This window comes from Mustela putorius, unplaced genomic scaffold (assembly GCF_011764305.1).
Source record: "Mustela putorius furo isolate JIRA1106 unplaced genomic scaffold, ASM1176430v1.1 tig00003853_pilon_pilon_pilon, whole genome shotgun sequence".
In the NCBI taxonomy this organism is placed as follows: Eukaryota; Metazoa; Chordata; class Mammalia; order Carnivora; family Mustelidae; genus Mustela; species Mustela putorius.
The window spans coordinates 43,378,039-43,401,381 of NW_025422005.1; the positions used below are offsets into that span (position 1 = coordinate 43,378,039).

Below are 23,343 nucleotides of genomic sequence, written 5' to 3' on the forward strand. Positions count from 1 at the left end.
TATTTTCCAAAAAAACCAAGAGGATTACAGGGTCACAGATTTGGGGGAGGCGGGGGAAGGAATACAGGTCTCTGTCTCTAAAGCAGGAAAGGTAAATGCTCTGGTTCCTGGTTTCCCTCAAGAACCAAACACTGGTCTGGTTGACTCCAATTCTTTAGTCACAGGTATCAGCCACTCAAAGACGTATCACCTGCCCACCCTGCCTTGAGGCACGGGAGAATAGAGCCCACCCAGGCAAGCCTTCTAAAGCCCTCCAAGGGCAATTATTTAGTTTGCTCCAAAGTGACGCAGAGGGGCTGCTGAGCCAGGTCAGGCGTCCAGCAAGAGCTGGCCAGCTTCAGTCCTCGGTACAGCTCAGTCCGTGGAGCTCAGGGGCCCACTGACAACCCGTGAAGCGTTGGAAGGCAAGGCAGGGGGGCCCTGCAGAGCTCTCCCACAGAGCTTACAAATACTTGTTAGGTGTCTGTCAGCGTTGCCAGCAACGCCCCATAACGGGTCCAGAGCACCCCAGAACACCTATCTTTTGGTGTCCTAGTGAGAAACCCCCTCATGGGGTGGGGCCAGGAGCCCAGCCTGGGAGGACCTAACTTGTCAAAGGCTTCTAGGGGACAGAGGAGTGTATCTACTGAGAATTCAGACCCAAATGTGGCTTCTGAAACAGACCCAGGATTTCCCACAGCGGCAGTCCACCCCCTCCCCCATACAGAACTGAAAGCAAAACGAAGGTCTTCATGGAGACGTGCATCAGGGTCCAACAAGTGAGATGCTCGAAATCCCATGGAGAAAGAACCACCACTGTCACCTACACAGCTTCAGGACCCTGACTCACAAAGGCCTTCCCTTCACCCGCATTTTCCTGATGCACACGCCCAACCGCTCTCCGCACAGGTCCATGCCTCTCTCTGGACCGCTCCTGCACACTCCCTCCCAGGGTGCTGCCTCTGTCCTTTATGTGGTCTTCATCACAGCACGTGTCACATCTGACTGGTAATTCCTTATTCAAGTCGTCAGCTCTCTTCCCAGGGACAGGGGCAAGAGGGGCGTACACAGCACAGACAAGGTGCTGGCTCTGTAAATATTTTTGGGGGGTGAATAAAATCCTTGCAGAAATCCTGCTTTTCAAGAATATCTACCATTTCTACAAAGTCCAATTCTAAGGCTAGCTAACTCAGTCACCTACTAATTTACCATTTGGCTAGATCCATACAACTACTCCATCCCCTCTAAATGACACACAAATACACACACACCCACCACCGCCACCACTACCATACCCAGGCCTGTCTTGAGACACACCGCTCCCTCTGCCTGCAAAACCCAAGCTTTGGGCATCAGAAAACCTGCCTGCCGGTGCTGCTTGGGCCTTGCTGGCAAATGACTTGGGCAGGCCACTTGTCCTAGAGTCCCTGGCCAGCACAGTAGGGTGGGATCGTCTGGATACCCCTCCTCCCAAGACAGCTATGAATTAACTAAAGCTGACATCTGGGCAAAGCAGCAGTGGTTGTCAGGCAACGACAGGGAGCAGGGTAGCCTCAGAGAGCTCAGAAAGCCATTCCCACTTTGGAAGGAAATCGAGACTGGGCCCAGTGGGCCGGGTGCAGTGAACAGATTCCAGTGGTCTTAATGCGTCTGGCTGAGATCTGGCTGCCTAGCTCAGCCCTCTTGGCCAAGCCTCCCTTCTGCCTCCAAACCGAAGCCTGTTGGTTATTCTTAGAGAGGCTGGATGCCCTGGTTTACCCCCTCCCTGAAGAGAGATGTCTGCTCCCCTGACCAAGGGGCCTCTTTTTCCATAGGCTTCTTTTTTTTTTTTTAATATTATGCAGCCCCCCCCCTTTTTAAAAAAATATTTTATTTATTTGACAGATAGAGATCACAAGTAGGCAGAGAGGCAGGCAGAGAGAGGGGAGGAAGCAGCCTCCCTGCTGAGCAGAGAGCCCGATGCAGGGCCCGATCCCAGAACCCTGAGATCATTACCTGAGCCGAAGGCAGAGGCTCAACCCACTGAGCCATCCAGGTGCCCCTTCCATAGGCTTCTTAATGGGGTGGAGAGAACCTGCCTACCACCTTTGGGGCTTGGGGACATCCAAAGTGGGAGGGGGCCCTCCTGGGCCTGGCTGGAAGCTGAGCAGGACAGCGAGGCAGAGGTCCCATCCTGAGATGCTTTTCTCCATGTCCCATAAAATGCACCCCGCAGGCAGGAATCCTCTACCAATGTGAGGATGGCCCTTCACAGCTGGAACCCCCAAACCACAAGTTTCTAAAACACAAGGTTCCTGCGATCGGAGATAAGCCACAGTGCAAGCCCTGAGCTCACTCGGGAAGAATGTATCCTCCTCCTCCTCGCTGATTCAGTCCCTTGCTGGACATGAAATGAGAACTTGAGAAGGGCAGAGAGAAGGAGGGCAGAGACCAGGCTCTCTGAGCCCACAGGGTCCTCCAGTTGCACCCTGTTCTGCCCCCTCCCTGTGCTTACAAGGCCCTGGAAATGGCTCCAGCCTCTCCCCAACCAGGTCTCAGGTCCTCCACTCCCCGGGGGACACTGGGTTGCTTCCACTTTCTGTCCCAGACAGGCTCCCTATCACCTTCCATGGATCTACCTATAGAACTCCTGGTCATCCATCAATGCCAACCTCAAATGTCCCTGCCTCCTAGCCCAGAGCAAACACTAGTCCCTGAGCAGGTTCAGCCAGAGTTAGAAGTCAGTATCAGAAGATACCAGTTTCCACCTGCAAGTGTCTCAAGAGGCATCCAATGGAACATGCACTCTACTGCCAAGCGGTAGAGTGCAGAGAGCTGTGGAAGAAGGGCTCCGGCTCCTCCAGCTCCCTGGCTAATTCAGATAGGCAGGCAATTCATCCTGACTCCAGACGCTCCCCCAATACAAGACGATACCTTTACTGGGGCTGGCATGAGACTTACAACAAATAGGAGGTAACAGAGAGAGGGGCTGTGGTCTCATGTCAGCCACTCCACCCCCCTCCGCCCCCGACTCCAACCTCCCTCCTCTTGTGCCCTGAGCTTCAGCCCTGAGGAGCACTCTCTGGTCTCCAGCCTATGCACAGACTATCCCCTCCACCCAGAGTGCCCACACATCCCCATCACCATTTCAACCCTCCACCTGGCCCTCGGACAGCCCTGGGTACTGGGCAGGATGATTTTTTTCATCTTCCAATCCCATGTGAAACTCTACCTATGACTCTTCCAGGACTTTCTATGTGGCTTTATTGTAAGGACAAAAGCTATCTCCCTGCAGGACTGTTGGTTCCAAAGAACAGAATCCAAATATTTACTATGCCTAATAATCAATAACCATCAAATGACTGGGTACTATGAAAGGGCTTTTTGGACAAATCTAGGCCTGGCCCTTCTGGGAAATTTCTTCCTTGTTTTTCTCCTTTATAAAGACATAACTTTAAAGAACAGAACAGACTTTCATAAACCCAAAGTCAAAAGGGACAAAGAGGGGCCTTATCTCTCTGTGTTTCTGTTTTTCTCCTCAAGCAATCATTGCAAGAGACAAACATGGAAACCCTGGAAAAGGCTTGAATTTGAATCCTGGTTCTGTCCAAGTTTGAAACTTGTGGCAGGACTACCCTTAGTGGATGATCAAGGGCCACCACCACCACCCCCCGCCCCAAATGCGTCTAACGCAGTCTTGTTTTTCTCCTGTTTTGTCTAATTCCATTTGAGACCACAGCCTGGGTCTTCTCCACTGAAGACGTAAGTTTTTGATTAGATTTAGGTAATCTGCTGGCCTTCAGAAACTCTGAATCTAGAACTTCTGAACAGGAGGGGTCCCCCACAGTCCCTCTGTTGTAGATGCTGCCTCCAGCTCAAAGACCTAAGTCAAGGGAAGGAATCCGATCCAGGACTCGGGTATCCCAAGATGTCTATACCTTGGTGGTCTCCTCTAGAAAACTGGGCTAATGACCCTTGTTCAACAGAGTCTGTGAAAGTTTCCATGGCCTCCCCTACAATTCTGCCTGGCCTACGTCCTTCGGGTACTCCATAGAGAACTGCTGAACAGACACGGCTTCTCAACTCTCTTCTCTGCCTCTGCTCCACCTAGGAGGGCCTCACCCTGAGGGGACAGGCTGGGCAGCACACACCTGTGGAGCCCTGCCCCACCCCCCTGGAGCGTTCCCATCCCTTGCCGGCCATGTGTCCCAGCAACAGAAACAAGCTGCCACAAGAGGCAGGCGCCGGGGACAGCCAATCCCCCCAACAACTTGGGAGGTTGAACTCCACTCCTTTGCTTCACATCTGACCTGTCTGGCTGGCGAAGATCACGAGGGGCAAGCCTCTTCACCAGGTCACAGCTCTTCCTGGCTGGGTCCAGTCATCACAAACCCATGCCACCCACCCCTACCACACCCGTAGGAACCAGAGAGAAGACCTCAGTCTTAAACTTAAACCTGCAACCGAGCCCAGTTTTGGGTGGGTCTCTTCAGCCTTAACTTGACCATCTGTAAAATGGGAAGTTGCCACTGCCTCGTGCAGGAATGTGGAACACAAATCAAGAAACAAACACAAAGCGTGGTGTGACCAGAAGGGCAACAGCACCCCCGGCCCCCAGACCATCAGAGGGGTGGGAAGAAAGGAGGAGGCTGTGGTGACAAATCCCTGGCTGGCTGCCCATCCCCCCACTAGCCCTTCCCCTCACTTATAAAATGAAGGGTGTGGATTCGACTTCTGGTCCCTAAGCTGGGCCATACCTCAGAAGCACCAGGGAGCTCTGCAACTACCCAGCTGCCCACCCTCCCAGGCTGCAGGGATCAAGATTTTTGGGAACCCCTGGATCAGAATCTAGCAGATTCTTCCTGGGTTCTGCCTCTGCCCTCACCAGGGAAAACAGACCCTGGGTCCAGTGATGACTAGTCACATAGGCAGGTCTCTTCTGCCCCTCACCCTCCAGGCTCCCAGGAGGCCTGCAGGAAGCCTCTGGATGCAGGTCCGGGCTTAGACAGCCGCCCAAACAGGTACGGGCCCAGATATAATTGGCCTCTCGGTTAAGCTTTCTAATCTCATTAAAGCTGCCTGCCTCATGCAGACCACAGCTCTGCATTTAATAACAGAAGAGCACTGCCCTGCCCGCGGTAAGCTCATTAGGTCTGGGGACACCCAAGAGGAGTGCGCTGGACCACAGCCCCTGGCCCAAGTTGGACCCCTCTCTGCCCTTCCGTGCCATGCTGCCATGTGGATGTCAAAGACTCAGAAATGGGGGGAGGGGAGGCCCCCGCGCACTGCAAAAGGGGCAGGCAGGCAGGAAATGTTTAGAGCTGGGGGGGTTCAGGGCCAGTTGTGCCTACTCACCCTGGGAAGCCGGTGCTGTCCCCAGAACTTTCAATACATGCAAATACATAAATAAAAAGTAATTTTATTTATCTTATGAGGGTGTGCTAACGCCCACACCACACCATGAGACAGCCAACCCTCGGGGCAGAGTGCAGGGCTCACAGCAGCTCCCCATCCCTGAGAAGCAATGGGAAGAGGAGTACGGGCTGGGGTCCAGAGGGCTGCATCTCTGGAAGAGAAGACCTGTCCTGCCACCCACCCTCGCCCCCACTCTCAGAGAGGAGGTACCCCGAAATCCTTTCCTTGCAAGTGTGTGAGGAAGTAGCCAGCTCCTGGACATCAGCTCTGAGAACACCACAGTCAACGTGTGCAAACATCCCTGTGCAAACACACGTCACCCACTTCTCGGTCATCTCTACACGTCACCCACTTCTCGGTCATCTTCTCCATCTAAATACATCCCAAGAAAATAACTTAGCAGTGGCGAGAAATTCTGCCATGGTTCCAAAATAGGAAAAACAAAACACACACACACACACACACTCTCTCTCTCTCTCTGCTCTGCTCAAGGCGCCACATTGGGTCAAGGACAGGCGTGGAGACACACATACACAGGCAACAACCAGCCAGAGTATGCTAGGGGTTCAGTCCTGCTGAGAGAGGTTGGTTAGTATTAATATTTAATAGGTAGGATAATATTTTAGAAGGGAAGGGACTCCGTGCAGGTTCCAAGCCAGACTCACACAGATGCCCTGTCCAAGGGAGATGTTTGGGGGCACGCCCAGCCAAGTACACATACACACCCATCCCCACCCCCTCTGGGACTTGCTTTAAGACACTGGCATTTTCCACTCCACTTGCCAAGAATGAAGCCACCCTGCCCTGTGTGAGCCTCAACCCCCTGGAAACAAAGGCGGCAGTCATGGGGGTGGGCTAGTGCACCTCGGGCACTGGGCCCGTGTCTCCCCCGCCCCCTGCCATCTCACCAAAGGGGAAACAAAGGCCCCCAGTAGGAGACAGACATGCCCAGAACCTGGCCAGGGTGCCTCTTATGCCACTATGCTTTCATTCTCTGGATAATTTGGAAAGAGGTGGCTTTTTTTTAAAAAAAAAAAAAATACCCTCAGCAAATCTAAGCTGCTTACAATCACCACTAAGCCCACCCTCTCAGACACAAGAGCAGCAAGTTACTAGGAAAATGCTGAGGGTCGAGGGGGTAGAGGCAACCCTCCAATCATACCAGCTCTCAGTGGGCCAGGCCGGCTCCTCCGCCCCCATACAACAGCCCCAGTGCCCATGCACCCCAATCTCCATCTGGACTCGATCCTCAGGCCTGGAGCACCCGCCAGCTTCCTCACCGGTGTGGCTGCTCCAGTCCTCCCCTCGTTCCTACTCTTTTCCCCAAACTGACCTAATCAGACCACTAACGACACCAGTTCATCAGCTCAGTACACTGTCTGCTATGGGATGCACACTAGCCTGGCTGGGCCCTTCTCAGTTCCAGCTCTGGCCACACAAACCCTCCTCCCTGAACAAATACGTCTTTTTGAGCTTCCAAGTGTTTGCAGATGTTTCCTTTACCCGGCAATGCCCTCCTCATAGACACCCCCTCTTTCAATCACCAACTTCTATTCCTTTTTCTTTTGTGGGACCCACAGAAAATGTCGAATACAGGAAGCCCTCCGGGCAGAGCCTTCTCTTGGGACTCAGCAACCGGGTCCACTGGAGCAGCATCAGCATCCACTATGTCCTCTTTCCCGCTGACTGTGAGATCCCACGAAAAAGTCACTTAGGCATCTCCAGGGCCCTACTAAGGGTCCTGCACACCAAAGGTATTTGTAGGCCCACACAATCCACCACCCAAAAAATAACAAAAACAAAAACAAAACAACCTTTAAATCTCAGAACCAATACTAGAGATACTGTTCAATCCGATCCTGGTTGTTTTGTTTTGCTTTAAGTCAAGAAAATGAAGGCCCAGGGAGAACCAGAGTGTGTTAAGATCACACAACGCATTAGCAGCGCTTGGCTGGTGGCTGGCCAGTCTTCACTGACTCCTCCAGATCGGCCCAAAGTCCCCACAGGAAGACCAAACACAGGAGAGTGCTACGAGAAAGCGGGGCACAAGAAAAGACTACACGCAGCCTGGGAGAAAGTGGTTTGGGGACTCAGGAGCCCCACAGAAGGAAACACACAGGCCAGCCTGGAAGCCCCAAGTGGAGACTATGGGCTAGAGTGTCCTGACGAGGTGCTCGACAAGGACAGGAGGAAGGACCAAGGACAGGACCTGGCACGGGGAGGCACTCAACATACATTTGCTGTTGCACAATTAATGGCACAAATGACCAAGTATAAACCAATGCCATGCATGGTGTCGCACAGGCCTGCATTGGGCTCCAGGATCCCGAAGAAAGGAAGGATTATTTCTGCCAGAGGGTGGGGCAGTCTGGGACAGCTTCACAGAGCAATGACATCTGATCAGACGCCATCTGTTATTTTTCTCTAATTGTTCCACATGTGTGAAATTTTGATTCTAAGCTAGAATGTGGACTCCGAGAAGCAGAGGCTGTGGCTGCTTCCCCTACCTTCCCCAGCCCTTCTCTCCAAGGTGTCCCCTCCATGGGGCTCCTCATAGACACTGACAGCACACCAACAGGGGTGAGGGCCACACCCTTCTATTTCCTTTGAAATAGGAGGCAGAAGCAACGCTGGCTTCCTGCCAAGTCTGTTTTACCTGCAGAAGCTCCCTGACACCCATCAAGAAATCCTGCAGCATCCAGGGGCACTCCCAGCACCCCAATTGCCCTGTCCCCCTGTGTGACGTTAGAGACAGGCACTCTTAGGCTCTACTGAATACTTCCTGAGTCCAGTGGACGGCACCAAGTCTCTTCTACACCTTCCCTGCTTCCCCCCAACCAGCCCTGAAGCCAACAACTCTCTAAGACAGGAATCAACGCCCCCACTTGACACACTGGGAAAACTGAAGCCTGGAGTGGGGTCACATGGCGAGGTCAGCGGCAGGTCCACGTGGGTCTTTCACATCACACTGCCCATAACATTACTGCTCTGCCCACAGTTTCCTGCAACAGAAGCATCCCCAAGTTCGCCTGGTGGAAATGAATGACCGCCGACCCAGACATCCCACGTGCAAGGAACACCACCACAGGCACACAAACTATGATTTCATACCACCGACTCCCCCGTGGGGCAGACCGTACCAGGCGGGGTTACTCACAAACCATACTGTAGCCCCGTTTCTACAGTCGCACCCCATCTTCTCACTTTCCCGAGGCTTCGCCACCTCCCCCCGCCCCCACCAGCCCCGCCACATCCTCGTTTCCCTAGAGGCCCAGAAGAACACAAACTCCAATGATTCCCTTTCTTGTTTGGATAATGGCCACTTCGCAATTCTCCCTCCTGCCCCAGGACCCTCACGGCTCCCGAGCAGGCGTATGGGCCAGGGAGAGAACAAACGGGAGGGGATGAAAAACACACACAACAGTAAGCTGCAGCCCAAACAGAACTAATCCATTCAGAGCCCAAAGAGGCTGAGCAGATGGGAAGCCGGCATTCCCCTGCCCTACGCCACCCCGGCTTCCGGGGCCTTCACCACAGTGTGATAATTACAAAGGGTGACCCAGCCACATGCTCTTGGGGCCGCCCCTGCTCCCAGGCACCCGCAGGCGCCGCCTTCATCTGGTTTGTGTTTAGAGCCCTCCCCGGGCCTCCCCCAAGTCAGACGCACAAGGGCAGAGAGCACAAACACCCGGGCCTCGGGACACACTTCCATGGGAAACAGGGAGGCGCCAGCTCTGCGCCCTCCCCTCTGGCTTGTGGGCAGGAGGGGCAACACAACCCCTGAAGGGCTCCCCAGCCAGGTGACCCCTACTCTCCCCCAGGGCAGCTCCGCCTGTGTATCCTCCGAGTGCATCCCTGTCTGTTTGTCCCTCTGCCCCATAAGCGGGAGGTCAGGGCCACCTGGGTCATTCACTGGGACACCCCCCGTGCTTACTTAGCACAGGGCAAGGCTGTGCAGAACACATGCAAAGATCTGCTTGAGGGAATGTCAACACAACTCCAATTAAGTATACTGCCATTTTTATTCCTTTGCATTTGTTCCTTTCTCTAAACCTTAAACCCCCCAAAGGCAGAATGCCTGTCTTGTTCATTACCTCCCCAATGCCCGGCACTTCTAGGGTGCTCAATGGATACCTGGTTGAGTAAAGGAATGACTGTTCACCGCCTTGAGGACCCTGAAGATCCACCAGTGGAGGGACAGCCAGAGTCCGGGAATGGGGGCGGGGGGGGGGGTAACGGCGGCTTAGCTGTATCACTGGTATCACCCTGCTCCTCTGTAAAAGGAGGGACAGCACCTCATTGGCAGCCACTGACAAGCCCGTGTGGCAGACAACAGCACTCGAACCTGGGTCCCAAGGCCCAGCCTGCCATGGAGCAAGAGACCAAAGGCACCAAGGACGGGCTCACTGCTCCGAAGACGCCGTTGATCTGGCAAGGCCGATGAGACAGACAGGCGGAACAATTAGTGAACAAGATAATCACCCGGCCGATGGCTTTGTACCGATAGAATAAAGTATGCCCTATACGACACAATCAGAGACAAGAGCGGAGCATGCTGCACTAATCACACAGGACAAAGAGTGAGCAAATGGAACTGCCTGGACACTGGAGCTGTAGAGGAGCGCTCTGGAGACAGAGGAACCCAAGGAGCATCTGGGTGGGGCCTCCACCAGGAAGCCTCTCCAGATTGTCACTCCTTTCCTCAGGGCTCCTGCTAGCTCCTGCCCTGAGCTTACAGAGCACTCTGTCACTCTGGGTCCTTCTTCGGGCAATCTGCTATCCTGTCACTCTGGGTCCTTCTTCGGGCAATCTGCTATCCGACACGTGCATGGGCAGACCAGGGGGCAAGCGGCAGGTCCTGGCCCTGAGCCAGCACCCCGGTGATCGCTCAGGCTTTGTCATCTCAACACGCACAATCACCAGTCCCACGTGCTCAGAACCGTGATGAGCCTCTGTGCGCCCCGTCTCGTCCAGGCAGGCCTTATAGCTACCCCATGAGGTGAGGCCACGTGCCTTCTGTGGATAGTAAGCTTGGAGAGGGGAAGCCACCGTCCCAAGGCCACTGGGCCAAAAATGGCAGAGTCAGAGACAATATAAAATAGATCCGCTGCTCTGCAGTTCTCCAGCTCCTAAATCTCCACACCCATGAGGGTCCAGCATGGAAGCCCTGTCCCGAAGGGGCTACTGAGTTCTTGGAGACACGGGCAGATCAGGAGACAGTGAAACACACACCAGATCTCAAGGACTTGGAATAAAGAGCAAATCTGTAACTCATCAATGATTTTTACCCCGCTTACAACTTAAAATGATAGTGTTTTGGATGTATTTGTTTAGGAGTAAATAGAGTATACTACTGAAATGAATTCCTGCCATTTCTTTTCACCTTTTTTTTTTTTTTTAGGGGATGATGAGAAAAGGTAAGAAGACAGGCATGAAGAAAAGCCAGGCAGGGACCAGTGCTGAGACATCTGAAGGGAGGTGTGCTATGGGGAGCAAGGCTGGGAGGAACAAATCCTAGCTCTGAGGTGCACTTGGAGAGCCTTTGGGCTGTTAGCTGAGTAAGAGGGGAAGCACGACTTACTCCAGGGTCTAGCTCCAGGGCTGGTAGTCTCCACGACGTTTGTGAATGAATGAGCAGGAAGCAGAGGACAGGAGGGTATTGAAGGCGATATTTCAGACAACAGGAAGTGTGGAGGGAGCGAAAGAGTCGGGGGAAGGCAGCCCCGAGCCCCGTACACTGGGTGTGTGGGGTGACATCTGGCTAGAACTAGGGAAGGGCTTGGTCAGATAGGTTCACCGGTGCCAAATGAGAGAGGACGTGGAGAGCAGAGCAGGACTTGGACCTGGGAGTTCTGCTGAGAACAGGAGGTAGAGCGCGGACCACACAGAGAAGAGAGCTCAGAACGAGGACTACGTGGGATTCGTGGCCAAGAACTAGTGGCCCACCCCACTGCCCTATAGAACACAGCAGCAATTCCTCTGTTTCCTGAGTTGAGGAGCATTGGATAGGGTCTCCCCACAGGGCCAGGAAACACTCATTCCAACCGGGCATAGACATTCTGTGGTCACAGGGTTTGTCTCACATTGGGGTACAAAAGAGGCCTTGGGGAGGGGCTGGTCGGGTAAGGCTAAAGAGGGGGTGGGGAAAGGATGTAGCAGGTGGAACTCCAGAAGAACAGGTCATTCTAGGAAGAAGGTCTGCTGTGTGCAAAGGCTACATGCCCAGGGGGGCAGGCAGAGGCAGAAGAGCAGAGCCTAGAGGGATCCAGCGCCAGGACGTCCTGCTGATAAGGAATAAATACTGTTGGTGCAAGGCTAGAGGTTGAGGCTGGGAATGTGGCTGGACAACGGACCAGTCCTCACTTGTGGAAACAACCCTCAGGCCTGGCCCAGGACCTCTCAGCTGTCCACTACCGATGGAGAAGGCAACCCCAGAGAAACCCAGAGCGACCCCCACCCCCATCGCCACGGCCATCACAAAGGGGAAAGGATGCACAGGACCGAGGAACCCTCCAGCACAGCCGGCAGACATTTACCATGACAGGAGAAAAGCTAGGCAGAGACCAGTGCTGAGGCATCTGGAGGGAGGTGTGCTATGGGGAGCAAGGCTGGGAGGAACAAATCCTAGCTCTGATATGCACTCTGAGAGCCTTTGGGCTGCTAGCTGAGTAAGAGGGGAAGCACAACCTTACTCCAGTTTACTCCCCAGGGTCCTTATGCAAATTCCCTAGCAGAGACCCAGGCCCTTCCCTTCCCTGTGTTGTCCCCTGAATGTCTCCTTTCTGCGGTCAGGGAAGGTAAAGCACCTGTCTAGCATGGGGGCAGCCCATGATAGGCATCCAATGAATAGTGAGTTTTCTATTATCAAATGTCACGGCTGAGAGACAGCAAATTAGATGCAGTTAGGAGAGCAGAAAGTTATGTCGGCGAGCAATCACAGGGCCACGGAACGCTTTTAAAAAGAGAAGGAAGCTTCAAGCGGGAGGCCACTGCCTTCCTCTGCCAGCCTGGGCAGCTCTGAGCCACAGCAAAGCAGCAATGTACTCAAGTCTGATCTTTTATTTTTTTTTTAAGATATTATTTATTTATTTGAGAGCGAAAGAAGGGCACACACAAACAGGTAGACGGAGAGAGACAAGCTGACTCTAGGCCAAGCAGGGAGCTTGACGTGGGACTCTAGATCCCAGGACTCCGGGATCATGACATGAGCAAAGGCAGCCGCTTAATGAACTGAGCCACCCAGGCACTCCAAGTCTGATCTTCTTATAGATGATGCGCCAGAGGCACAAGGAAGCTCTCAGGTGAGGTCATGGCTCGCAGAGAGTTACTACTACCTGGTTCCCTCTCTGGCAGACTCTTCTGCCCTCTCCCAGTTCTGTCCCAATCCCAGGCACCCTGACCTGCTAGCCATTCTTCCACCTCCCCCCATTTTCTACTGAGATCCGCTCCCACTCTTCATCGTTTGTACAAACACCCTAACCCTCGAGGTCCCAGGGAAACAGCACCCAGCGTTCTCAGTAGCCCTTCCCAGACTCCCGGCTACCTGACGATGCCGCCCTTCCCTCCCCCACTCCATCTCCTGGCTCTCTTCTCTCCAAACTGGCAGCTCCTGGGTTCCTTCCTTACTCCTCCTCCTAGACTCTAAGACCCCCACCCAGCCCACCCCATTGGACAGGACCACATCTCACCTGCACAGAACCCCTGAGGCCTTCCCAAGGACAGAGTGGAGATGATACACTAGCTAAGGGAAAGAGCGGGAGGGATGTGATAATGTACACCTTGGTGCGATAAGCCTCAAGCTGGTGTCAGTCCCGTGTCACTGAACGCACCCACAGAGGACAGGGGAAAAGCTACAAGTCCGAACAGGCATAGAGTTTCAGGCCAGGACACCAGGTTCATTATCAGTGAACATCAGGTTATCTGAAACCAGACTGGCATAACAGAGGTAAAAAGCCACGGCAAAAGAATGGCCTCATATGAGGCCATGTTCAGCACTCTCCTGGATAATCCCTGGGTGGGGGTGAGTGGGACCAGTACCCTGGTGTCTGACGCTTCTTAGGAGCTGTTATTATGGGTGTATCATTACAAAGCCAATAGCAACAGTATGTGTTTATTTGGTACAAAGCACTTGCTATGCTCATGTCTCTTTATCTATTTTCACACCAAGCCCAAGATGTAAATTCTCTATATGACCCATTTCAGAGAGCAGGCAACTGAGGATCGGATTGCCAAGGGTCACAGAGCTAGCAGAGCTGGGTCACACAGAGCTAGCAGAGCTGGCACCTGCTTAACACTGGGTTCTTTCCATGACAACTGTAGTCTTTCCCCTTGGTGCCCACCACCATTACTCACCTTGACACTCAACCTCCAGATTCCCAGAGTGAAACCAGGAAGACTCAGATAGGCTTCCAGCTGTTCCCCCTCCCCCTAACCCCCAGGATGAACGAAAGCCAGACTTCATTGGGCCACCCAAGCCCTGCTACCTGGGGTACCTATGCTCCCATCACACTCTCCTCCTTTTGCTCTTTGGGCCCTAGAATCCTCAGGCCCACTGCCTTCTTTGAAGGAAACAGCTTCCCTCCATTCTGGCTGCCTAGCAAACACCAGTCTCCACTACCAGATCAGCCCTACCATCACCTCCTCTACCAATCTTTACACCAACTCCACGTCGCCCCTGACCCGAGAGAACCGCCCCGTTCTCTCTCTTCTGTGCCTGGCTGACCCTGGCCTGGGCCCTGCATGGAACCACACGCTGTACTGTGTTCAATGCTCTGTCTGGCTTTCCTTGACGGTGGGCTCCTTGAGGGCAAAGATCCCATCCTAATTAATCTTTGAATCTCTCATGGTGAAGAATGAATGTTTTAAAGCACAACCCCCCAAACAAAAACTCCCAAGCCCCCTCACCAGAACAATATTAGAATAACAAAGAAGATTAGAACGATGCACCCCAAACCAGAGGGGCAGGGATTCATTCCTAGGTCCGTTCTGAAAATGAAGAATACCTAAGAAAAAGGTAATGTCTGCCACTGGCTTCTCACAGATTTGGAATAGTTAGAGAGAGGAGAGGAAAAGCTGGTCCAACTTACCACGGTGACAAAGTGACAATGCACTTTTTGACTGCATGAGGCACACACAGCCTATAGCTTTAGGGACTAAACCAGGCCCATTTGTCAACAGCACTCCCAGGGCGTGTAAGGCAAACAGGGCACACGACTTCGAGTGGTGTGGACTATCAAGCAGGTTTTGTCATCTTCCCGCACCTTAGGACACCACTGGCAAACCTGCCTTCCGGGCCTGGCCTGAAGGAGTGAGGCACGAGCTCTGCCTGGAGGGCGGTTATAAAATTTCCATCAGACCCCAAAAGACGGAGCTGCTTCCAAACAATACACAATTTTGTAAGTTGCCTCAATGAGAGCCGAAGTTTCCACAACGAGCCAGACCAAGTCAACACAGGCTTGAGCTTTAGCCACGGTACAGGACCCTAGAATGAAGGGAGGCCTCAGCCAGCGCCCCTCCCCTGCATGGCAAGAGAAGGGAAATGAAGCCGGTTCTCAGAACAGTCAGCCCTGCATCGGACTACAAGGTGGGGAAACCTCCCTGTGAGGATTCGAGGCTGTGGGCGCTGTGAGAAATACCAGGTCCCTTCCCCCACATATTCAGTGGGGTGGGAAAACAGCAGGATGTCAGCAAGGTGGCTCTGGGTGGCTTCTCTACCGCTCCAGACACCACCCGGTAAAACTCAAAGACTCTGGAGTGGTCCTGAAAATCCCCAGCTCCCCAACTGCCCTGTACTCAGAAATAACCAAAAGCCTCAGCCGCTGCCAAAAAAGGAAAAAGAAAGAAAACCCCAGGAACACAGCAAATCCATGTCCAACTCCTTTGCCCCTTGGAACAAAACTCATTGCGGGTGCACACAAAGCGGGAGAAGGCTGGACAAAGAGGAGGCCAGGTCACACTTGACAAGGCGCTTTCTTGTCGTTTCCAAAACAGAACTGTCCTCTATTAAAACACTCTTGTTGCTCGGATGTTGGGGGGGGGCGGCCCCCCCTCCCCTGCACACAAATCTCAAAACAAAAGACAAACCGAGGTGGGGAGGGGAGGCCTGGGGCCTGCTCCTTCTCCCCTGCACACTTCCCAAGTGTCTGAATGCCCGCAGATCTCGGCCCCAGAGCTGGCAGCTGTCTGTTATTATCCCAGCGACTCCAAGGGCCCCGGCACCAGGGAGCATGTCCCGAGCAGGTGAACGCCATCTGCCTGGCTCTGACGAGATGCCCGTCTCCGTGCCTGCTGCTGCCAGCAGGCCATGCAGACCTCGGGGCGGCACAGCCAGCCTCCCCGGGCTGGGCCAGGCTTTCTTCTCTCTCCCCAGGGGCCGCGGGCTCAGTCACTACCTGGCATTTATCACAGAGGGGAAGCTCTTTTGAAAAACACTTGGTCACCTTTCATAGAAATTGCTAAAGGCATCGAGAGTATGTGTTTGCGGGGTGGGGGAGGTCTGCCCGGTGCTGGGTATACATCGGGAAACAGAGCCCACCAACACACACCTTCCAGGGGTTAATTTTAAGAAAGATCTTTAATTGATCTACTAAGAGAAAAAAACTTTTCTACCTGCCTTTTAAAAAGCACTCCCCGCATTAGCTAAAACATTCCCAAAGCACCCCAGGCCCATTTCCTCCTGCCCCCACCCTGGCTGTTTTAATCGGGGTAAGTGGTTCCCTGATGCAGTCTGCAAAGCACTAGTCCAGACCATGGGAAGAACAAGAGCTAAGTGCAAAAGCTGGGCTGGGGTGGGCACCATCCCGGGCTGGGAGTGGGAAGGCCACACTTCCCGCTCTGCCTCTTCTGCTCCTGGGAAGAGAAGAGATCCCCCCTTAGAGCATTTTCACCGGCTGGTCTGTCAGAGAACTGAACCGCCCACAACCCGAGTGACAGGCAGGGGGAACAACTCCACTTCCCAAGACAAGGTGAACCACGGGTGCTGGTGAGCCGTGGGCCAGTGAGAAGGGTCTCCTCGGGGTCCTATCTAGTACTCTCCGCTCCAGGCTAATGGCACCTGGAAGGAGCACAGGCCCCCACCCTCATCTCTCCCGAGTCTTGAGCAACAAGAAATCTGCGGTCTCCTGTCTTCTGAGCCACACACGCTTCACTGAGCCAACCAGTAACACTTCCTCCTCGTAGAGAGGAAAGCAAAGCAAGGTGGGGACAAGCATGGGGAGAGAGCAGGCCATCCCAGAAGGGGGCAGCAGAGTTCCGGTCTGGCCTTGGGCGGCCTGGGCTCAAGGCAGAGGGAACCCACCAAGGGCTTGGAGTGAGGGCTCCTGTCTTCCCAGACTGGAAACACCCTGGGGAAGGGCTGAGCCACAGGGACCCTCTGCTTCGGAACAAAAGGCCAGAAGGCAGCAAGGCAGTGTGGAGAACCTGGAAGTTAAAGTTGGTTCTGACCCCTGCTAGATGGCGGGGCCCTGCAGGACTCCTGGGGCAAAGAGAAGACCAGCAACCCACCTGACGCATAAGACCGCAGTGGGGAGCACCCAGGGCGGTGCGGTTGCAGGGCTTGGAGCCCTACCAAGGACCCTACCAGCAAGGTCTCCAAATCAAGTCAGAGCAAACAGGCTGCACAAATCAAGTGCAGCACACGAAGGTGACGCACCCTGGCCCTGCGGCCACCACTATCCCCACCGTTCCTCTGGGAGGGAGCTGCAAGCCAGGAGGTTCAGGAAAGCAGCCCAATTACACGGAACAAGCAGCCCTTCCACCCCCTACCCCGCCTCGCCCTCCACCCTCCACCTCATGTCCAGTGCAGAGGAGAGGATCCGACTTCTAGGGTCTTCACCTGGAGAACCATCCACACCATTATCACCACACCAAAGGAAGAAGGCAGCACATAGAAGCAGTCCTCGAATTACTCCATCTGAACTGAGCTCTGTGTTGTGTCCCCGGGTCCACAGAGCCGGGGGTCCCAGTGGCACCCGCAGCAGCTGGGCAGATGCACCGGGCACACCCTCCAGCGACAGAAGCTCTCGTCCACACCTGTCTCAGCCTACACCCATCTGCCTCTCCCCAGCATTCCCTGGCCTACCTGCCTTTTCTCATTCTCGTGCAACAAAGCAGCAGCCCACAGGAAAAGGGCTCCAGCCCACAGCACCATCTCTGAGCTTTGTAGTATCTCAAAGGAAAGGGATTGTATGGGGCAAGTGGTCAAAGAGGGCTTCCTTTCACAAGGAGGGTGTAGCTCATGATGAGCCTGGAAGAATAGACGGGATTTCAGAGAACATGCTCCCATTCACGCTTCCATAGCCTTCACTCTGGGCTCAAAGCAAAGTCACGACCTGTTTTCTGCCCTGAAGGCTGTCCTGTCTTGTCACAGCTCCTGAGCCCAGTGTTAAAAGCAGACCAACCCCCATGCCTGGAGATGCCAGGACTCAAGACCTGTCATTCCCACCTGGGAGGCAGAGGCCACAGGACAGCGCCCAGCTGACGACCCTGAGAGTCTCCTCCCCACCAAGCTCTCCTTCCAGATCAGGGGATTGAGCCAGCTTCCTGGAAATGTCTCCTCCACTCTGAATCCACTTCGGAAAGGCAGGCTAGGCTGGCAGGCTGGGGAGGAGCTGGGATGGGAACATCCTGTCTGCATCAGGGCAGGGGGGTGGGGCTCAGAGGCTGTCCACGTGTGCTTAAGGCTCTCCCCTCCCCACCCCACCCCACCCCCTCCCTCCCCACCCACCCCTGCCGGCCCCACTGAGCAGGAAGTGTTCATTCAACCGACAAACAAGCATCTGGGGGTCGTGGTAGGGTTAGGGCGGTGAAGCCAACCTGATTTGTGGAAGTGAATAATCCAAGACAATGGCTGTGCGACAGCGGAGAAATCAGCCCCAGATGCCGGCCAGAGCCAGCTGCCCAGGGACCCATGGGGTAATCAATCCTGTTGATATGTTTATTCTCAAAAGGAGGACCTAGGGGAGGGGGCTAAGGTTACTGCCCTGGCAGACAATGGAAGGCAGCTGGGCGCTGGTCCTATGGTCCACCCCATCCCGGGCACAATCTGGGGGTTCTGTGTCCTCTTCCACTTCCAGGCTTCTCTGCTCCCCAACCAGGCACTTGAGGGGAAAGGGAGATGACCACACCGAAGCCAGGTGTGGGCCCAAGTTTTCTGAAATCAGCAAAAAGTTCCCTGGGGTCCACACCTAAGGTCTTACAAAAAGCACTAGAGACGAGAGTCTCCTCCCTGGGGGGATGGCTGAAGGTTGCCCAGAGGTCTTAAGCTCATGCTACTTAGGTTCAAGATGGCCAAGCTTTCCCCAAACAAGCTTTCCAGGAACCTCAGGACAGCTAGTGACCAGGAATCCTGGGATTTTCATTTTGTAGACCTAGAAAGAATCCAGGTGGTTGAGATGAAAATGGGGGCCTGGCAGGGCCCAGCCAGCTAGTGAGTAAGCAGCAGAGTCAGGCCCAGCACCAGACCTCCCTTCCTATCCTGGGGCTCTTCCCAGGCACCCAAACGGGCCCCTGGCCCCAACATGTAACCCTAGCCCCAGTCCCCAGTGGGAGACAGGATTACTTGGTTCTCTGGTGGATGGACCGCAGGGAGGATGACCACACAATGACAAACCACACCAACCTAGCATGTGGGACACATCCTAAAAAGCAAGTCTGAAGACTTAATGTGTCGCACAAACTCCATGGAGAAGCAGAAACAATACAGGACTCCCCTACACCACAGAGCTCTTCCACCCACAAGAAGATGGGCGTAAGAACCTTCCATGTGACAAAATGTGACCAGGAGCTGTAGCCTCTCCACTGTGCCCAGACCTGGCTGGGGAAGTCTCACCAATGCCAGTGGGGCAACAGGGCCTCCCCGCCTGGCACACATGGGAGGAAGCCTCCGAGTGCAAAAATGACTTGGGACATAGATTATTAATTGGATGGGAAAAAGCTGGGCCTGACACCTGTAATCCTGCTTCCCAGGACCAATATGCTAAGGCCTTAAATATTTCCTTAGATCCTTCCTAAAAAGGACCCCAAAGGGCCCTAGAGGGAAAGGGCATGGAGTGAGCAGCCTAGTTAGGCAGTAAGCAACCCGTCACCCACTGTACCCCAACAGGTACCAGGCTGCTGGCTTCTAACACCTCTTCCCAGCACAAGTCCGTGAAGTCAAAGGGCACTTGGGTATGAATACTGGACGAGGAAGGAATACTTGTTGATCTGCCCAGCCTTCCTTGCTCGTAAGGGGAGCCTTTGATGAACAGGGAAGGGAGAAGGGAGTTGAAAATCCTGAGAACAAAAGAACCGCAGTGCTTGTCACTCCGGCCCTGATCACCCATGGCACCCTCTCCAGCCATCTGTCACATCATATAGAAATTCCCTGTGTGTGACTCTGTCTGCCTGGAAAGACGTCTGGCTCCTATCCATCTCCCTATCCCCACTGAGCGTGGTGCCCAGGAGGCACCATAAACACTGGGGAACAAAACGATGAGCGATGAGCGAGGGGGTGCCTGGCAAGCACTGGCCACGCCCATTCCTCAAGGCCAAGGCTCTCCAAGGCAACTTCCTCTCCTTAACCTTGACAGCACTCGAAGCTCATCCTGCAGGGTATCACACCTGGCCTACCTGTGTTCCCACCAGCCACCCTCTCCTCTCTCTTGGGCTGCTGTGAGCCTTCAGCAGCCAGGGAGCAGAAAGGACTCGGCACACTTTACTTGGTGCTCCAAGAAGCACACAGCAGTCAGATATGGGGGTTGGTACAAAAAGCAGAAAAGTCAGGGTTAGAACATTTCTCATCTAGAGGGAAAAAAAAAAAGAGCTTCCTTTAAAATCGTGTTTCATAATCCCCAGTGCAAGCAAAAATGCAGTCAGAATGCCCATTCATCTATTCCAGCATCAGTGTAAATCAAGACAATCCGTTTGAAAATAATTTGGCAAAATGACTCAAGGATCTTGAAAGGAGAGGCCCATACTTTCTGACCCGGTAATTTCACTTCTGAGAATTTATTCCAAGGAAATCATCCAAAAATGAAATGCTAAGATGTTCACTGCAGTGTTATGTACAATGGTGGGGTGGGAACGGGGAGGACAGGAAGGGAGATCCAGTAAGATGAACGACAGTTAAATAAAACCTGCGCAGCCATTAAGGTATAATTAGGAGTAATAAGAAGCATGCTTATCCAAAGAAAAAGCAGGCCACAAACACATGTACAGACCTGGACAGCATTTAATCCGAGTCTAGAAGTTGTGATAAGATAATGGTGTAGTGAACATTTTCCTTTCACTTTCCAAACTGTCCCTCAATGGACTCCAAAGACAGGCCACCCTGCTTAAGGCGGGGGAAGAGCCATGCCTGGGTCTCTGTCCTCCTTCAAACCCATCTAGTGCGTGACCAGGCCCTGGACTTCGGCAAGGGGACAAGTGGTGGGAAGACTCTGAACCATGGCAGCCAAACCGGGTGAGTCGAGCTCTCTGTTAACACGACACTTCCGAGAATGACATTTAACCAACAGGAGCCTTCTGGGAATATCTAAATACCCTCCCCAAAAAATCCAAACCAGGCAGACGGGCTTTATTATACAGAGTGCACAGTTCTCCATATACAGAGACAGGGACACCGTTTCGTTCCCCAGCAGCCACGGCAGCCAACTTTCTGCCCCAGTCAGCCATCTGGGGCTCAAAGGGAAGGTGTCAGATTGATCACCAGGGTTGGATTAAATTTTTTTTTCTTCTTAAATCCCCTTAACTGAGAAAGCAGCTTGAGCCAATTCTGCTTTTCTCGCAGACACCAAAACACCAAGCTGTAGTTACCCCAGTTCATCTTCACACCCCCAGCGTTTGGGGGAGGGGCAGACTGAGCTTTCCAAGCAGCTCTCTGCAGTCCCACCTCCCCATAGAGAAGCTGGAAGCACAGGCTTAAAGGAACAGGATGCTGGGAAAGGGCCACATCCCCAGAACCACCCCCCAACCCGCCCCCTCACCACCACAGGCTCCAGGGTCTCCCTTCACCACAGGCCTTGTTCTCAGATCCCCAGCTCCACTCAGGAGCCTTCCCCCTCCTCTGCTCCGCTCGGCCACTGCAGAGGTCTTCCAGACTAGCAGACTACTCGCCCTGGCCTGACCTCCACCACTTAACATAGCCTCAGAACTCACTGAGAGGGTGAGTGGAGGGAGAAGGTCATGGTGTCCTAGGATATACCAGGCACCTTCTTCCCACGATCTCCTTTTCTCCCCTCAGCAACCTGACCAGGAGATACTCCCATTTTATAAAAGTCTTGGAGATGCTGCCCTGCTGTGGCTGACTCCTTTGCATTCTAGACTTTCTACACCACACTGGCTATTGCAGACCACGCTCAACAGGAGACAGGGAACCAACCACTACTGAGCACTGACTATGTGCCAAATCCTCTTACACACACATTTTTTTTTTAAGATTTTATTTATTTCAGAGAGAGTGCATAGAGGGGGAGGGACAAGCAAACTTACCCGCTGAGCTGGGAGCCCGACATGAGGCTCGATCCCAAGACCCTGAGATGGTGACCTGAGCGGAAGGCAGACACTTAACTGACCGAGCCACCCGGGTGCCCCCTACACACACTCTTTCTAATTCTTCTAAGCTGGAGAAGAGGAACTCTAGCCTCATCCCCCATCTGCAGATGAGAAACCGGAGGCTCAGAGAAGAGCTGACTTCCTACTCACACAGCTTCTGCGTGATGAGCTAGACTTGAGCCCACCTCCGCCCCTGTTCAACTGTCCAAATTTCCTCCAGGAAACAGCCTGCAAACCACCTGTGTAGCTCCCAGTCAGGCCTACACCAAGCGGTGTAGACATGTGCTTTCATTGAGGAGAAAGGCAGGCAAAAACCAGGGTAAAGGAACTCCTGAGGATTTACCTCTAATGGGGAAATTTCTAAACACACAAGCGGCAGTGGTGGCAACAGCATGGGACAGGGGTTCTCCAGGGAGGAGGGCGCTGCCTCCCAGCTCAGCAGCTCAGCAGCTTCTTCCAAAACCTTACCACCCACTGAGCCCACCTTCAGCCCAACAACTAGGAGGATCCTTAATTCCCCCCCACTCCCAGGAAACCCATTCTGTTACCTACTTTCCAACCCAGACCCTCTCTGATTCTGTTAACAATCAACCCTCCAGGCAGGTGTCAGCCTTCCAGAAGTACAATGACTGCCTCCAGGAAAAATGGCCCAAAGCAGGTTCTGCATCAATTTATTAGGCTTTAAAAAGGGTCCAGAAGAAGGGGAGGGGGGCAGTGAAGACATGGTGTTTCCAGTATTTTTACTATCCTTTTGTTGGCCCCTTCCTCTTTCAAGGAAGCAGGTGGTGTGGGAAAGGCCTAAGGAACCAGCCAACCACAAAGATCAGTGCTTAGGAGCCCAGTTCCGAACTCTCTGTCTGGACACACTCCACAGTTTTTCAGGTTTTGACAGAAGGGGGGCTCTCTCAGCTCACAGAGCCCCCTGAAATCCAGCAACTGGAGGCCACCTCCTGCTGCTCCCGCCATCATGGACGCTCAGGTACCTGCTCCACACCAGGCAGAAAGAAGGGGGTAGGACTTCAAGGTGAATCTGATGTGCCCCGGCCTTTAGGGCCTTCCAGTCGAGTGGGGGAGAGATTCACCACAATCTCCAGTGACTTCCAAGGGAAGAAAGGCATCAGATAAAAGTTACATGGAAGATGGGATGCCTGGGTGGCTCAGCTGGTTAAGTGTCTTACTTTGGCCCAGGTCATGATCCTGGGGTCCTGGGACCAAGCTCTGCGTCAGGCTCTCTGCTCAGTGGGGAATCTGCCTCTCTCTCTCTCTCTCTCTCTCTCTGCCCCTCCCCTGTCCCCCAGGTTGTGCTCACTCTCTTGTGCTTTCACTCTCAAATAAACAAATAAAATCTTAAAAAAAAAAAAAAAAGTTATGTGGAAGAAAAGCCAGCCTCTAAGATGAGAAATGTTGGTTCTGGGTTCCAGACCCCATTCCCAAAAAAGA

The 23,343-nt window shown here is 53.6% G+C and overlaps 1 protein-coding gene across 8 annotated transcripts in view; it reads right to left on the reverse strand.

Annotated features, from left to right (window-relative positions):
• Positions 1 to 23,343, reverse strand: part of SSBP3 (single stranded DNA binding protein 3) — a 161,359-nt gene that overhangs the window by 57,629 nt on the left and 80,387 nt on the right. For 3 of the 8 annotated variants that reach the window (XM_045064571.1, XM_045064568.1, XM_045064566.1), the window contains exon 1: positions 17,816 to 18,022. The exons of 3 other annotated variants lie outside the window; for them this stretch is intronic. In XM_045064571.1, the coding sequence (XP_044920506.1) occupies positions 17,816 to 18,007 (192 nt within the window). In that variant the 5' untranslated portion in view covers positions 18,008 to 18,022. Of the gene's footprint in view, positions 1 to 1,974; positions 2,026 to 17,815; positions 18,023 to 23,343 lie in introns of those variants that run through there. 2 more of the 8 variants (XM_045064574.1, XM_045064573.1) reach the window with 1 other exon arrangement.